This window comes from Thermobia domestica, chromosome 3 (genome assembly GCF_964235325.1).
Source record: "Thermobia domestica chromosome 3, izTheDome1.hap1.1, whole genome shotgun sequence".
Taxonomy (NCBI): Eukaryota; Metazoa; Arthropoda; class Insecta; order Zygentoma; family Lepismatidae; genus Thermobia; species Thermobia domestica.
The window spans coordinates 186,273,143-186,291,121 of record NC_137456.1 but is presented as its reverse complement, the minus strand read 5'-3'; the positions used below and the strand labels follow the sequence as shown (position 1 = coordinate 186,291,121).

At 37.3% G+C, this 17,979-nt stretch overlaps 1 protein-coding gene across 2 annotated transcripts in view; it reads left to right on the top strand.

Moving 5' to 3' along the window:
* Positions 1-17,979, top strand: part of Pop2 (CCR4-NOT transcription complex subunit Pop2) — a 204,108-nt gene that overhangs the window by 126,975 nt on the left and 59,154 nt on the right. For both annotated transcript variants that reach the window (XM_081752058.1, XM_081752059.1), the window contains exon 6: positions 11,710-11,824. In XM_081752058.1, coding sequence (XP_081608184.1) covers positions 11,710-11,824 — 115 coding nt within the window. The remainder of the gene's footprint in view (positions 1-11,709; positions 11,825-17,979) is intronic.

Here is a 17,979-nt window from a genome sequence, read left to right as displayed (position 1 = left end):
ACTCTTGTGGCAATTCTTCCTTGTTCCAGATAAGGAGAATGAGTTTGTGTATCTTGTTCCACAATTTTTCGCCTCCAGCTAAAATTAACTCAGCCGGAATTTCATCTACACCCGGAGATTTGTGTTTCTTTAATTTCTTTATAGCGGTTTCTACTTCTATTCGGTTGGGTTCTGGAATATACGGTTCTGCGGTGTGTATCTCCTTTTTTCCACGCACACTAGCTTTTGGTTGCGTGTTAAGCAAATCGTCGAAGAAATCTTTCCATCTATTTAAGATGCTATCCATGTCAGTGAGAACTGTACCGTCAGATTTCTTTAATATATAAGCACGAGGTTGATAGCCTTTCTTAAATTCATTGATTCCCTTATACATGTCCCGGACGTTTTTATTTTTACTATTATCTTCAAGTTCTTTAATTTTAGCTTTCAGAAAATCGCGTTTCTTTGTTCTAAAAGTTTTGGAAGTTTCCCCCCTGATATCTGCGATATTTTGTGTAGTTATTTCATTCGGATTTTGTAGCCAACGTAATTTTGCCTGTCTTCTCTTCTCTGCTAGTTTTATGCATTCCTGGTCGAACCATGGTTTGTTCCTACGTATTTTCGCGTGTCCCAATTTTTCTTTTGCTGAAATTTTAATGCTATCTCTAATTTCAATCCAGGTATCCTCAACACTAGTGCACTCCGAATCTTCTAAAGCCGAGAATCTATTCGAAACTTCAATCTGGTATTTCTCTCTTACCTGGCTCTCTTCTAATGTCTTTAAATTGAATCTCTCCATTTTCGGACAATGAATATTACCTTTATTCAAGGATAACCTCTCTCGTATTATGGCTGCTACCAGGTAGTGGTCAGTGTCACAATCAGCCCCTCTAAACGACCGGACATCAATTATGCTAGATTGCCTTCTTCTATCTACTAAAACGTGATCAATTTGATTATGTGTTTTCCCGTCTGGTGATGTCCAAGTGTATTTATGAATGTCGCGATGTGGGAATTTTGTACTCTTCATGATCAGGGTTTTGGATGTTGCAAAGTTCACGAGTCTAACACCGTTGTCATTACTTTCCTTATGCAGACTTTCGTTCCCTATAATCGGTTTGAAAATATCCTCTCGTCCTACCTTCGCATTGAAATCCTCTAATAGAATTTTCATATGGTATCGCGGGAGTTGGTCAAATATCCGTTCCACTTCTTCGTAGAAACTGTCTTTTATATCGTCATCCTTATCTTCAATTGGGGCATGTACATTTAAAACAATAATATCACACCACCGTCCCTTAAGAGTAATAATAGAAAGTCTGTCAGTAACAAATTCAACCCGTTTAATTACTGGTAATATACGTTTATGAACGAAAAACCCTGTTCCTAACTGGTGATTTTTATTTCCTTCCCCGTAAAAGAACGTAAAATTTTTGGAATTCACAGATCCATTTCTATCCCACCTAACTTCCTGAACTCCTACTACGTCCATCCTGTATTTCTCTAACACACTCGTTACGGATTTTAACGCGCCTGCCCTATAAAGACTCCTAATATTCCATGTTCCAAATCTAATGTCCATTTTCTTTTGCTGAGGTCGTGCCAAGTTACCAGTCCTTGTCCGAGGCTTTTGTGAATATTTCTGAACAAGTGTTTTTTTTTTTTTTTTAAGCCCTACCCAAACCCCCAAGCTGGAGGACCACTCCTAGTCGGCTGTCCGCTGCTTATTCAGTATATTCGCAGCTAACCTCTATATCTAGAGGCCTTCTCCTCGATCCGCAACCTGAGGACGCGCCATGCCGTGGTGACAGGAACCCACGTAAAACTTGACAATCTTTTCCATTATCTGATGAATCAGCGACCCAGTTTACCACATTTACGGAATTTTTCCCAATCATAACAAACTCGCATAGAAGATTATGTTATTTCATTTTCAGTTTTTATAGTAACCTGAGTTTTTTTCAATACATCTGTCATTTTTCTTAACACTATCAGTCCTACATCCCCAGAAACACTTTCTAATGCACTTACTGCATTTTTGATTGAGTCAATTGAAGTTGTCAACTTTTCTCCAGATTTCTCTAAGGAAGTAATCACACCTGGTAGAAATCCAAAATTAGATTGAATGTACACAAGCTTACCTTGAATTTCAGGATTGGCCAGTATCTCTTGTGCAGTTCGAATCGCGGAAGCGTCGGAGGGGTCGAAAGAGTCTATCGTTTTCTTCACAGCTTCGAAGTTTTGACAATAGTATTTACAGGCTTCTAGTTACGTTCTCCACCTGGTAACGGGGCTAGGTGGTAGAGGGAGTTCAGGATGCTCAGACTTAAAACCAGCTACACGTGATGGCGCCTTACTGAACACTTTCTTTACACTTCTTATGAGTTTATCAACATCAGGAAACTGCACACGTATCTCTTCAGGCACTCTGTGGTAACCATGCGCGAGGCACGTAATGTGAATCATTTTCGAATATAGTGCCGGCAGTGAGTTCGCTGCTTTTACCATATACGGTGCAGCATCGGTTACAAAGAGCTGCACGTTTTCGTAAAGGACGCCATTAGGCCATAACAGATGCATTGATTTATCAAATAACTTACTGATCGTGGAATAATTGATCTTTTCCAGAACTTCACAATTCAAAAGAAATGTTTCACCCGGCCCACCCTCCTGCATCACTCCAACAACAACATTCACTACATACACTAGATTAATGTGGACACAATAAGTTACAGTCAAATTAATTGCTATTTGCACATTTATTTACTCATATAGCCTGAATATGTAATTTATCCAGATCGATTCCGGTTCCACATCTCACATAAGGTTCGACGAAATTATGTATCCTTACTCCAATAAGAATCCAATCCGAACTCAATACAGGGATCATTCAGTAAGACACACTCGTTTGACACGGTTATCCTTGAGATCACGTAATGTGCATGTCTGTTCGAAATATCATGTACCGGTATTTATTGAGACAAGCACATTATAAAATATAAGTCATACATTTTCACTATATTAACATGCACATTGAAATGTTAATACTAATATGTACTTTTGATACGATGTTAAGAAATACGTAATTAAAGCAATTTTCTTCTTTAATTATATTGTAGGCCATCATGCTTAATATATTTCTCTAAATTTTACAAGAACACATTAAGCACAAAACTGTTACACATGAACTTTGAAATTTTATATTGAATTCGACTTATTTTTATTAGCCCATTTTAATATCACCAACGGATTTACCGACCAACGCGAATGAATTTAGCCGATAGCACTAGTGCACACTATGGTTGTTTTTGTAGATAATTTTATTGATTAATAAAATACTGTAGCACTATCTCGATATTCTTTACTTATCCAATAGAACTTCACAACATCATTCGATAACTAGTCTTCTATATTCAGCGATGCGCAACTTTGAACACATGTTGTAACACAAAATAAACTAAATTTAGGATAATTTCTTCATAATATTTAACTATGTTTCTACAGTTGGCACGTCGAAAATATTGTTACAGTGTATAAAGACATTTTGAATGACTTCACTAACTGGTCTTTTGGTTATTTTAAATAATTGCGGAGAAAAACTAGTATGCAGCCACTGCAGAAAGTACACCTTCCTTGCACCATTGACAGGAGTTCGTGCCGAACTAACTGGTGAGATTCTACCACTTAACATTCCTACTCCACTCACTAAAATTTCACTCTCATGGTAATTGGTGGGGGAAAAACATTGCATCATTTATATTTGAATACAACATCGAAGTATATTGATCGAGTACCACTAACACACTTCAAAAACATACACTATTAATATTTTTCACTATGACACTGATGATTGAAGATTCATATGTATTAACTAACTAACTCTATGGCCTATGGAAACCGAAGGTTCAATGCCGCGATTATAAAAGCTCTCCACTGACTTCTATCCTTAGCCAACTGGATCCAGTTTCTACTTTGTACTGTATTCCTATTTCTGCGAGATCCATCTTAATGTTGTCCTCCAATCTGCGCCTAGATCTTCCTAATGGTCGTTTATCGATTAGTCTTTCAGTTAAGACTTTCAAAGCGTTCCTACTTTCTTCCATCCTGGCTACATGACCTGCTCATCTGAGCCTCCTAGATTTGATAACCCTAACAATGTTTTGGTAGACTGTATAAATTATGTAGTTTCTCGTTATGAAGTTTCCGCCATTCCCCATTCCCGTTCCTCTTGGGTCTGAATATTCGTCTCGGGATCTTGTTCTCAAATACTTTACTTTCTTCTCTCAGAGTAAGCGACCATGTTTCACATCCATTCAGAACAACAGACATGATTATCGTTTTATATATTTTAAGCTTCAAATTTCTCGTCAGAATTCGCGACAAGAGATTTTAAACTGAATAAGAACACGAATTCCCTGCTTTTAGTCGACATTTAATTTCTTCGTGAATATAGTTTTCGTCTGTTAATATTGAACCTAGATATTTGAAAGTATCCACTTTATCAAAAGTATTATTTAATATTTTAACGCATCTATAATTTGCTGTATTAAGGTCCCGACGCACTTCCATGTATTTAGTTTTCTCTGCATTTACTTCTAAACCCATGTCCCTGCTAGCGTTTAATAAGGTCTCTGCATTTCTTTCTATTGTTTTCCTATCATTCCCTATTAAATTTATATCCTCAGCATACGCCATAACCTGGTGAACTACTCCTATCCGTGGCTAAGGGAGGCCCGAGTTCGATTCCCGGCGGGAGCTCATGTGGTTCGGATTCCACACTAATCAGTAGATCCACGTCTCATATAGCCTCGCAGCTGAACGGGGCGTTAAACTCAAAATCAACTCAACCATTCAATTCTAAGCCCTGGTTGCTATCTTTGATTTTCCTTATAGCGTATTCCAAGATAAAGTTGAATAATAATGGCGACCACACATCTCCTTGTTTCAGGCCATTCTTGACGTGAAAGCTCGTGGGCAAAAATATTCTTTCCCGGACTTTACTTTGGGATTCATTTAAACATATCTTAATTAATCTAATTAGCTTTTTTGGTATTCCTAATTCTGTAACAGGGTGTCTACTGATACTGGAAATACTGAAATTATACTGGAATTTAATTTTGATACTGGAAATACTTGAAACATACTAGAATTGTGATCTACATACTGGAAAAATTATAAAATATACAAATATTATCATTCTTTATATTCCACCCTGGATTTTCGCAGGGTAATAACAATCTTGCATTATAACTAGAATAGAATAATATACAATTATTTATACAAGTTATAATATAACTTAATAATGTATTTAGATAATACAAATAATGCTCTTGGTTTACTGTATCAGGCCTCCGAGCAGGGTGTCTACAGGCCATGAAAGTCATGAATTGGGGTTGTCGGTCAAAGGATCATGAAAGTAGTGAAGTTGAGTTTCAGGTCATGAAAGTAGTGACTTTATAGGACATGATCATGACAGGACTAGGATAATGATTTTATAGGACAACAATACTTACATGTATGTAATACAGTACAATACAGTACTGAAATAATAAATTGTGATTTCCCCAACGATCCGGTGTTAAGACGTGGCGCCATCTCTCTTGGGGTTGTAGATAGTTACTGACTCCCCCTTCTCTACTAATATTGTTTTCAGTTTTTCTATCTTTTTTTTTTTTTCAATACCTCACGTATAATAATAATGGATGCATTATATTACATGCAATAATTCAAGTACAGTATATAGGGCTGCAAACTAGTCAGTAAAAGTATTCCCAATGATGAGAAACTGAGGGCCAGTTTTAATGCTTGGTATGGATGTGGCACATTGCTTGTGTAGCACTCTTCTTTAGGTTAATTTTATTTTAAATTGTTTTTTGTTGCAGGGCGCATTAATTATTGATTTTTGAAGAATATTTTGTGAAGTCTACAAACTGTTTGCTGATAGTTGTTTCTTTTTTTGTCGTACACAATGCAGTACAAATTTTCGTGTACGTACTTCTTTGTTTTTATATTGTATATTAAAAAGGAGGCAATTGAATTGCACTGAGCACCTGTGGCTTCGATAATTGCACAGCATCACCTATTTATCGCGTTTCTTTATCATTTATAGATCAGGTTTCAATTTTCATAGCTGCTTAGTGGGGAGAAGGTGGCCAATTTTAAAAACAATTAATTGTTTGATTTGTTATAGCCTAGATTGATGTTAGTAATGTCAGGTATTTAGCCAGTATTTCCACATTTTTAGTCAGTAAATTTTACCCTACAGCTAGTTTGCAGCCCTGAGTATATTATGTATATAATATACTGCATCCGTTGTTATTTATTTACCTACATTAGTGTTGCACTTTTTCAGAGACAGTGAGTAAAATAAGAGGAAAGACGTCTTTTAAAGGTGAGTGGTTGGACAGAACAATAAATTCAGATTCCAATTGGCTTCAGAGGTTGGAAAATGATAAGTATAATGGGTATTGCTCTTTGTGTATGACCAGTTTTTGATAATAGTAACATGGGAATGTCTTCAGTTCAATCTCATGCCAAAGATAAAAAGGATATTGGAAGAGTATCTTCTTCAAGTTCGAGCAAAAAATTTTTTCACATGGTACTTGCCAAGGAAGCACTACAAACTCTGTTCCTGTGAATGCTGTCCCTCAACTACAAACTCTGTTCCAGTGTAAGCTGAACTTTGTGAAATGCGAACTTCAGTTGTTAATAACGAACATACTTGTGTTATTGATAACAGGGTTACAATATTCAATACTTGTGTTATGCCTAGAAGTACTCTTAAAAATTTTATCATCAAGGATGAAGTTATTACTGCAAAAATATTGTGGACTATTAATCAACTTATGTCCCATTTTTCTCGTAGAAGTTTTGGCATTTGTAGTGATCTTTTAAAAGTGATGTTCCCAGGCAACGAAATTATAAAGAAGTTCAAGATTCACAACGATAAAGTTGGATACCTAGTTACATATGGACTGGGTCCATACTTCCAAAAGGAATTGACAAACGTGCTTAAAGAGTGTCCTTTCTTCTGTATTTCTGTTCATGAAAATTTGAATTCTTTTGCTCAGAAGGGTCAAATGGATATAGTTATTATATTTTGGGAGGGAAACTTAACTCAAAGAATATATCTTACGTCCGCATATTTAGGTTATGCTACTGCTGAGGATCTTCTGATGACATTTATGCAAAACTTGAAAGACACTGGTATGGATGCGAAAAAGATACTGCAAGTATCAATGGACGGGCTGAATGTGAACCTGGAGTTTTCGAACGACGTAAAGTAATACTTAGATGATTCACATTCAGATCCAAAGTTGTTACAGTTTGGTACGTGCTCTTTGCATACTATTCATGGTGCATATAAAACGGCACATAACTCCAAATGAAACATTCACAGATTTTTGCTCTCTCTGTATCACTTTTTCAAGTACTACCCAAGTAGACGTGCAGATTACTAACGCATTACAGGATCACATCTCTTTCCTCTGAATTTTTGCTCTATCAGATTGGTCGAAATCTCAAGAGCTGTGGAAGTGCTGCCACATATTAAGAAGTATGTTGATTCTTTTGAGAAAAAACCTCCTGCATCAGAAAACTTTGTAATTATTAAAAGTTTGTTAAAAAAAAAAAAAAAAAATTGACCTGCTCCCAGCACAGTTGGCATTCATGCGTTCTGTTTGTCTTGAACTAGAACAGTATCTCTGCCAATATCAGAGTAATGATCCTCTTTTGCCTTTTATGTTCATTGATCCGAGAGCTATGCCTCGACACTTGTAGGAAAGAATTGTAAAGAAGTCGGAGTCGAAACTTCTCTCAATTGATTTGAAGAAGACAGAAAACTTGAAGACCTTCCAGGCTGTTGACGTTGGATTTACAGCCTCAGCAGTTTTAAAACATAAGGTAATAAAAGATGGGAAAGTTTGTCAGTTCTGTGGAGACTGTAGAAAATTCCTTGTTGATATATGCATGAAGATTTTCGCCAAAAGCCCTCTTGCTTTCAGGTTTGTTAGAGGTGACAACTGCTTCAATTCTGCAATTATGATCAATTCATCTATTAAGACCTACAGGGCAACTGTGTATTAGAAATTCTTGTTAAGACAAATAAGTTATCTGTTATGGAAACTAACATTGCGAAACGAATCTACTTAGATTTCTCATCAAAGGTAGAAGTAGTGAAGTATCTCAACAACTTTGATCCCAAAACTGATCGATTGAACCATTTTCTCAGTACCGCCTATTTCCAAACAACGAATCCACTTCACACAAAAAGTACTGGTTTTATTTCATGGCAACGCTGCTATTGACATTTTTTTTTTAAATACATAAACAGAGAACGCCTAGTAGAGAATCTTCATGAAAATAGATTGGTTGCAGGTGTATGATGTAAGATCTGCGGCTGGTGGAGTATTAGTATACAGGGTGTTTCAAAACAACACCGACAACGTTTGGAAGGTGATTCCTGACACCAAGATAAGATGAAATGTATAGACCAACCTGGGTGCACAAATGCTTCCTTTCAGAGTATAGGCTGTCGAAAACATGAAAAAATTAAGTTTAAGGGTCCATAGCTCCAAAACTATGGGACCTACCGTAAACAGGTCAAGACTTTACTTAGGAACTAATATGCGCTATTCAAAAATACATGTTTCAGAATCCTAAGGTAATCACGCAACAATTTTTATAGAGACAGTTTGGCTACGGGGATATAATTTGAAGTACTCAACAACTCCTCTATAAAAATTGTTGTGGAAATACCGCAGAATTCTGAAACATGGATATTTGGATAGGATACGTATTAATTCCTCAATAAAGTCTTGACCCGACTACGGTAGATCCCATAGTATTGGAGCTATGAGCCTGTAAAGTTCATTTTTTCATGTTTTCGGCAGCCTATAACTCCGAAAGGAAGCATTTATGCACCCAGGTTAGTCTATACTTTTTGTCTTATCTTGGTGTCAGGAATCATCTCCCAAACGTTGTCGGTGTTGTCTTGAAAACCCTGTATTATGCAGAGTGCTAAGGAAGAAACAGAAGAACTGGAGGAGGTGAAAAGCTGAAAAAGATACTAGCGTGTACCTTTTGAGTGTGTAAGGTATAATCATTGTGAATTAATAATTCACAATTCACAAATTTGCTATAAAATGTGCACTGTAAACTATATAGCATAGTACATGAAGTTATGTGTTACATATTTTATAAAGCATATAAAGTACTGTATACAGGGTAATATATTAAAGATTTTCTGTGTTGCATTTAAAAGTGGTTGATTTCATATATATATATGTTTGCCTTATGACTTATTATTTAGTACAAATTTTTACTTAGAATAAGCCTGTTACAGAATCTGCTGAAGAACTGTTTACTTGCACAGTGTGTGTTATTTGATACTCTTTCTTCGGCTATGTTCATTTAATGTAAGTGTTAACTAAGTGATCCACGTTGCCGAAAGTACATTGTCACTTAGAAGCAGTGATATTATATAACACTATTCAAGTATATTTTGTATTATATCATTGTAAATTTCAAATATATGAAGCTATAAATTTATACAACAATTTTCATCATTTATGTAAAACTGGTAATTTGCCAGCAATACTTTTTTTAATTGTGTTAATACTCTTAGAAACATTTTCGTATTCATTGAGATTGTAAATTTTTCCATAGCAAGAGCTGTATACATCTTGTAACTATACATTTAAAGCAATGGGTGGAGTGGAGGGCTGTGAGGGAAGTTGGGAGGCTCTTTAGAAAATGTTAAAAAATCATTTGTATTTTAAAAAATTAAGGCTAACTAAATTTATTAAAACTGAAATATTCTTTTGATGGTAAAACAATTACAAACCTGAAATCATCAAGAGTGTGATTATTCCCAAAGAACTTTTAAAAAATAATTGTATTAGGTATTGGAATTTTGCTGGTAGTTATACTGAATATACTGGAAATATACTGGAATTTTGAAAATTAAAACTCAAGACACCCTGTGTAAGGATGTTGTACCATGTTTCTCTCTAACCGAATCGTAAGTCTTTCTAAAATTAATAAATAGTTGACGTACGGGTACATCAACCCCTCAAACTAAATATATGTTATTGCTATTAAATAACGAAAGTACCATAAACAACATGTTGTTGAGGGGTAAATTTAGCTTACCCTTGATCGATATGAAGCACATGCATAGGGAGGGAGGGGTGCATTGATCTGAAAAAACTTTCTACAATTGAGCATGTTCAGAATAAAATGTTTTACGGAAGTTATCCTGTGAGGAGTATTCTCACATTAATATACTAGACATATAGGCAATAGTGATGAACATCCATCTATGCTAGATCCGAAGATCAATAAATTCCTTTTTTGTTCCTCTAGCTATAGTACACTGTCTAGAAACGACCACTTACCAACGATTTGCATAATTTGCAAGATCGCATTTGCGCCGCGATTCAAATCATTAATTACATGTGGTTAGTAACAAAACGAACTTACATTGAGCATTTGCGACAAGAAGCATAATAATTGCCAGTTAAACTTGGACAATTAATATATTGTGAGGTTCCACGTGTTTTCACACCATGTGCTCCGATGTAACCGTATGTTTCTACACCACTGCTTGATGTAAACGCTCCTCAGACGATATCCACGAAGACGTCGTCCACCATCGCCAACGGTCGGCAAGTGACGGAGATTAACGAAGGTAGCCGACATTTTAGGATAAACGAAGACAGCACACCACAGAAGATATCAACCTCACCCTGTTGATCAAACCACCTCTTCTCTAAGACGCCTGGTCATTGAGAGGTATTCTTCCTATACGCTCTAAGACGCAAAGTCATTGAGTTCCTTTACTACCTCTCTAAGACGCTCAGTCATCGTGAGGCACCTAATTACCAAATTTTCTTAAGATGGTCATTGAGAATTTCAACACCCCTCTTTAAGACACACGGTCATTGTGAGGCACCTATCCAATACGACCTAAGACGCATTGTCATTGAGCTTCTTTGAACTTCACCAACAAACATCCAGAATATTAGAGGGACTTGTACGTATTTGTAATATTTTGTATTCAAGAAAATTTTATAATAAAAGGTGATGGGAAAGTCCGAACACCCGTGTGTCATCTTTTAGCTCTACCCTACAAGGTAGAAAAGTTTACAGTATTTTGGGGAAATTATATCTTGTTTTGACATTTTATAAAGTCAAAGTATATTTTAATTCTCCAGATATGAATATACTATGGCATTAAAAATCGAGACAATCCTAACTACTGTATGACAGATAATTGCGGTGTTTAATAATAATAATAATAATAATAATAATAATAATAATAATAATAAAAAGCGAGTAAATAAATCACTGAAATTAAACCTTCACTAGTTTTATACAGTATATAAATCAAATTTGAAGATCGTTCAAATTCCATTTTACCCGAAGATATTCTAATATTAAAACATTATTTCGTAATCTGAGCCTCGGAATTTAAAGATACCTGGGGAAGATCATGATTGAGTATGGAAGCCAGGCGCATGAAGTAGATTATAAACATAATAAAAATATGTGCCCATTTACTTGAAGATACTTATATTCTAAGATTTTTATTAGTATATAAGAGTGAGATATATGATTTTGTAGAGGTCTTGTCTTTTGTACTGCATAAAATTTGTAGCTACGATCTATGGTAATATCTCGTGACCCTGTTGTTCTGATAATCGGAATATTGATATATTTTTATTCTAGTGGTTACGACTTCGGATATCTGTTGAAACTGTTGACAGACCAGAATCTCCCCCATGAAGAAAGCGAGTTCTTTGAACTGCTCAGGATATATTTTCCAACTGTTTATGATGTAAAGGTAAGTGGTAGTTTAAGTGTGATTGTAAACTACTGCTTTGAAGTATTCCACATTCCGATGCAAACAAAAAGAGGAAACCTTCTCTGAACAGCTGTGATCTTTCCCTCATCTTAGATAGTCTAAGAATGTGTGTACAATATCTCGAAATACACTCGTGCTCATAAATTAAGGATAATGCGGATACATGGTGAAACAACGCTCTGGTGGGCGGTTTTCGGTTGGAAATCACCTCGGGGTATGACCATGCGGTGCATTGGACCATTCGGTGCGGTGCATGCGGTTTCGCTCGTCGCACGGTGGCGCTGGCAGCAGTCCAAATACGCAGAGGTGTGTTGGGGAATGTCAGAGTACGGTGCAGCGTGTAAATGTGCAGATGTTGTTAGACGTGCTAATGGTGACTGTGTGATGAAAATGGCTCAAAGAACACATATTGATGACGTTATGAGAGGTAGAATAATAGGGCGACTGGAGGCTGGTCATACACAGCAGGTCGTAGCACGGGCCCTCCGTGTACCACAAATGAGATCTCAAGATTATGGCAACGATTCCAGCAGACAGGAAACGTGTCCAGGCGCTACAGTACGGGACGTCCACAGTGTACAACACCACAAGAAGACCGATATCTCACTATCAGTGCCCGCAGACGGCCACGGAGTACAGCAGGTAGTCTTGCTCGGGACCTTGCCACAGCCACTGGAACAGTTGTCTCCCGACACACAGTCTACAGACGACTGAACAGACATGGTTTATTCGCCCGGAGACCTGCAAGGTGCATTCCACAGACCCCTGTTCACAGGAGAGCCCGTAAAGCCTGGTGTCAAGAACACAGTACATGGTCAATAGAACAGTGGTCCCAGGTTATGTTCACGAACGAGTCCAGGTATAGTCTGAACAGTGATTCTCGCCGGGTTATTATCTGGCGTGAACCAGGAACCAGATACCAACCCCATAATATCCTTGAAAGAGACCTGTATGGAGGTAATGGTTTGATGGCATGGGGTGGGATTATGATTGGTTCACGTAACCCCTGCATGTCTTTGACAGAGGAACTGTAACAGGTCAGGTGTATCGGGACGTCATTTTGCATCAGTATGTTCGCCTTTTCAGGGGTGCAGTGGGTGCCACCATCCTCCTGATGGATGATAACGCACGGCCCCACCAAGCTGCCATCGTGGAGGAGTACCGTGAAACAGAAAATATCAGGCGAATGGAGTGGCCTGCCTGTTCTCCAGACCTAAACCCCATCGAGCATGTCTAGGATGCTCTCGGTCGACGTATCGCTGCACGTCTTCAAACCCCTAGGACACTTCAGAAACTCCGACAGGCACTGGTGCAAGAATGGGAGGCTATACCCCAGCAGCTGCTCGACCACCTGATCCAGAGTATGCCAACCCGTTGTGCGGCCTGTGTACGTGTACATGGTGATCATATCCCATATTGATGTCGAGGTACATGCGCAGGAAACAGTAGCGTTGTGTAGCACATGTGTTTCTCAACTTATCACCAGTACCGTGGATATCATCAATACCGTGGTACCGATACGTTTCGTTTATTCGTATGTTGTGTTCACTATGTGCCTATGCTATTAGCGCTAGTTTTGTGTAGTGCCACGTTGTGTAGTACCACAATCTGCAATTATCCTTAATTTTTGAGCATGAGTGTAGATTGTGTACAGAGATGAATTTTTTTGTTAGAACATAAATAAAAGCGAAAAGCAGAACATGTAGCAAGATAGCACGTCTAGTAAAGGCACTGCTATTACATTTTATTATAAATTATTAATAATGTGATGCTAGATTTTTCAAAATATTTTGTTTCCTAGATTTAATGAAAAGTGAATCTTGAAATTATAGGGTTACTTCTCTGTTTCAGTGTTAATATTACGTTCAATGGAATACTGTGTATGTAGTGTTTATGTTCAAATAAGTATTTTGAAAACCTTAGCCATGTTATATCGTATATTTTCTTTATGCATTAGTGTGTTGCTGTGTAAACACGAGCGTTAATTTGTGGGCGTGTGATATCTTTCGTACTTGAGTAAATATTTTTTTCGATTTACCTGTGATGCAATAGACTCAAAAATTGTATTTACGAATGATGGAATAATTCGTTGCTATAAAGTGATCAAATATAGTTTGTCCTCTGGTTCGTTAATGCTGTAATCCGTATTTGATGATGTGCAAAGACGGCAATTCTAGCAATATAAAACACCGAAAATGGTATGCAAAATGACAAAATAATCTTTAAAAAATGGCAATTTATATTACAAAAAATTATATATTCATTGTATGTTTATGTGCCATTGATTTATCGAGACTGACATTAAGTACACCAATCTGCAGCAAGGGTTTAAATATTACTAATTAATGAGTAGAACTTTGAAAGTATGAATAATCAGAATTTGTCAGAACGAAGAAACAAAATAAAAGTACTAATCTTAGAAATATTAGTATCACAACTAGAGAGGGGCAAAGTCTGAGGAAAAACAGAACAAAATATGAAAAATTGTAAAGTTTTAACAATTTATTTTCTAAATATGAACTTTATATGTATATACCCCCTTTTTATGTCATGTCTTCATTTAACTTTTCTAAAACGTATTAGAAATAGGTTTACCCCGTAATGTATCTATACTGTTACATAAAAGAGTAGAAGTGATTCACTCATCATCCCTGAGTCCATACTACTATAGGTAAAATATGTAATTTAGACAGAGAATTCATTTGGTCTCGAAAGTAATTTTTGGAAACACTTAACCTGAGGGGAGTAAAGGTGGGCTGAACTTGTTTGCCAGTGGTAAGAGTGTGTCAAGAAATTAGGAAAATGAAATTCGGCGTATGAACTTTCCATTAAAAGAACTGAACATAAGTTCCAGAGTTTTTGTAAAGGAGGAAAGAGGGCAATATCTATATTTAAATTTTCCACTATTTGTTGAAAAAATGACGTGTGTGAGAATTCGCTTAAGTTAAAAATGTAAAATTCGGGACTTAAACTCTTAATTAAAACTAATGGAAAATCCCTAAAAGGGAATGGGAAAGGGACAATTTGTATAATTATATTTTTCATATATATATATATATATATATATATATATATATATATGGTTGCGAAACATGGTCACTTACTCTGAGGGAAGAACATAGACTGAAAGTATTTGAGAACAAGATCCTGAGACGAATATTCGGACCCAAGAGGAACGGGAATGGGGAATGGCGGAAACTTCATAACGACGAACTACATAATTTATATGGTTCACCCAACATTGTTAGGGTCGTCAAGTCTAGGAGGCTTAGGTGGGCGGGTCATGTAGCTAGAATGGAAGAAAGTAGAAACGCTTTCAAAGTCTTGACTATAAGACCAATCGGAAAACGACCATTAGGAAGACCTAGGCGCAGATGGGAGGACAATATTAAGATGGATCTCGCAGAGATTGGAATACAAAGTAGAAACTGGATGCAGTTAGCTAAGGAGAGAAGTCAGTGGAGAGCTTTTGTGAACGCGGCATTGAACCCCCGGGTTCCATAGGCCATAGAGTTAGTTAGTTAGTTAAGAAAGAAAAAAGAAAAACAAATGTAAGAATTCGGTTAAATTGATGATGTGAAATTTCGCATTTAAACGGTTAACAAACAATAATGGAATACGTGTTTCATCATTTTTAAAATTCTATTCCTAAGAGGAAAAGGGGGCAATTTCTCTAGTTTTAAAATTGACAACTATTCAGAAAATGCCCAATAATGATTGACAAGGAGGTTTGAAATAATGGACTACGCGTTTCAGCATAGTGTTTTCGGAAATTCCGCTTTTAAGGAGAACGGGGAAATATTTGTAGTTTTTCTTCATCATTCAAATCTACGTTGTATATAGATAGATAGATAGATATACAGGGGATAGACAAAAAAATCTAAAAATACTTCATACAGGACACGTAAGTTTGGCCCTCCACTGTACAACACTTGTTGCTATTGCCGATCGTTTTCTGTTTTCAATGTGTCATGTGGACCTTCCTCTTCCGTCAGCAGAAACCAGTTCACATGTGAGTGTCGTGGTGTGAAAGTGGTGCGGTAAAATGGGCGACCTGACAGACTTCCAAAGAGGCATGATCGTTGGTGCCCGTCTGGTTGGAGCTCCAGTGGCAACAGTGGCGAACGTTATGGGGGTATCGAAAGGCACTGTGTCCAATGTTACGAGGGCATACACAATTCATAGGCAAACGACGTCTGCAAAGCACAACAGTGGTCGAAAGACAATCCTGTCAGATACGGACCGGAGGGCATTAGAACTGATTGTGGAAGCTAAAAAGAAGACTACTGAAATGAAAATTACGTCTGAACTCAATTCCGGCCTACAGAACCCGGTTTCATCGAAAACAGTGCGACGGGAATTTCATAAAATGAAAATTCATGGCAGGGCCGCTATCGCCGAACCCCTGGTCACAGCAGTAAATGCGAAGAGGCGTATCCAGTTGTGCAAGAACCACAAGGCGTGGACTCGTATGAGCAGTGGAAACACGTAATGTGCTCCGATGAATCGACCTTCACCTTATTTCCGACAACCGGTCGTGTTTACGTATGGAGAACACCGTCGCAGGCCTATGATACAGACTGACTGCTCCCAAGTTTAACGCATCGGGTGGCTCTGTTAGAGTATGGGCAGTAATATCGTGGTGGTTTTCTGCAAGTCCCATCATAGCCCTGCATAGAATGATGAATGCTAAGGCGTATGAGGCCATTTTGGGGGACCAGGTTCTACCCATGGCCCAAATATTGTTTCCTGATGGTGATGGCATATATCAAGATGATTTGGCACCCTGTCACGCTGCAAAAACGGTGATATCATGGTTTGAGGAGCATGACTAGGAGCTATCACACCTCCCCTGGGTCCCACAATCACCAGATCTGAACATCATTGAGCCATTATGCTCTGAGTTAGGAAGGCGTGTTCGGTCTCATTACCCTCCACCAGCATCTTTTAAGGAACTGGAGCATGCTTTGGAGGAACAATGGTACAAAATTCCATACACCACGATTCACGAGCGGCATACGTCCATTCTACGTCGGATCCAAGCTGTTTTGGATGCAAAAGGAGGCCCCCACACCATACTAGGTACACTAGCGGATCCAGAAGGATCGTTTGGGAGGGGCGGTTTGCTTTGTTGAAGATGAGCGTAGCTTCAAGGTGACCAGTATTTAATTTGCAAGAATGGGACTCATGTGAATCCGGGGCTGGAAGGGGTTGGAAAAAAAAGAAGGTTCCCAGATTCCACTTTGGGACCCGAAATTGTATTTTTTTTTTTTTTTTTTTTTTTTTTTTGTAATGGGAGTATTTTTTGTGTAGATTTAAATTAAATACGTACTTCCGTTTCGGAGACGTGACGGTATATGATTCACTTCACACACAGTCACCGCAACATATGAGATGCACTGTCTGGCACAGTACTTGCACAAAAGAAAATACTGTATTGACGATATCATTCATTTTAACGAAAGAGTGTACAATTTGCTCTAATCATTCATATTTTGAGTAACTTGTGGGATAGCAGTTAGAAAAATTAATACAAAATTAATCTATCTCTATAATTGTGTGGGGTCCACGAAACGTAGTATAATTATAGTTATGCTTACAACAACAATAAAATTACCTAGGTATATTATACTAGCCTTCGTCTAGGTGAGGCTCGCCCCAGATCCCCAATCTGGTCGACATACGGCCGTAGCAGATGTTCCTACGTGGTACTGTGGCACAATATTTGGCGTTCTTCCTTCTGCCTTTCATATAGAATTGGATTGAGCTAAGACTGTGTCACGAAATTCAAACACCTCGTAAGGCATTTTAATGAACCAGCTCCACCTTTTTTCCTTCTCTTCTACGTTAAGTTAAAAAAAAAAAAAACGTTCAAATAAATGTTGAATTATTTTAAATGAAAAATCAAACTACCAACTTTCATGTTTCTAACCGCAAGGGATCCCGAGATATGGTATCTTATAATAATAATAATAATAATAATAATAATAATAAAATTAATAATAATAATAATCTCACCCCTTTCTTCCCTTCTAGGTAAAATATAAAAAAATGCTGCTATGCGTATTGAATTATTTTAAGTGGAAAGTCCATATACGAAATTTCATGTTTGTAACCTTCAAAGATTCTTAGAT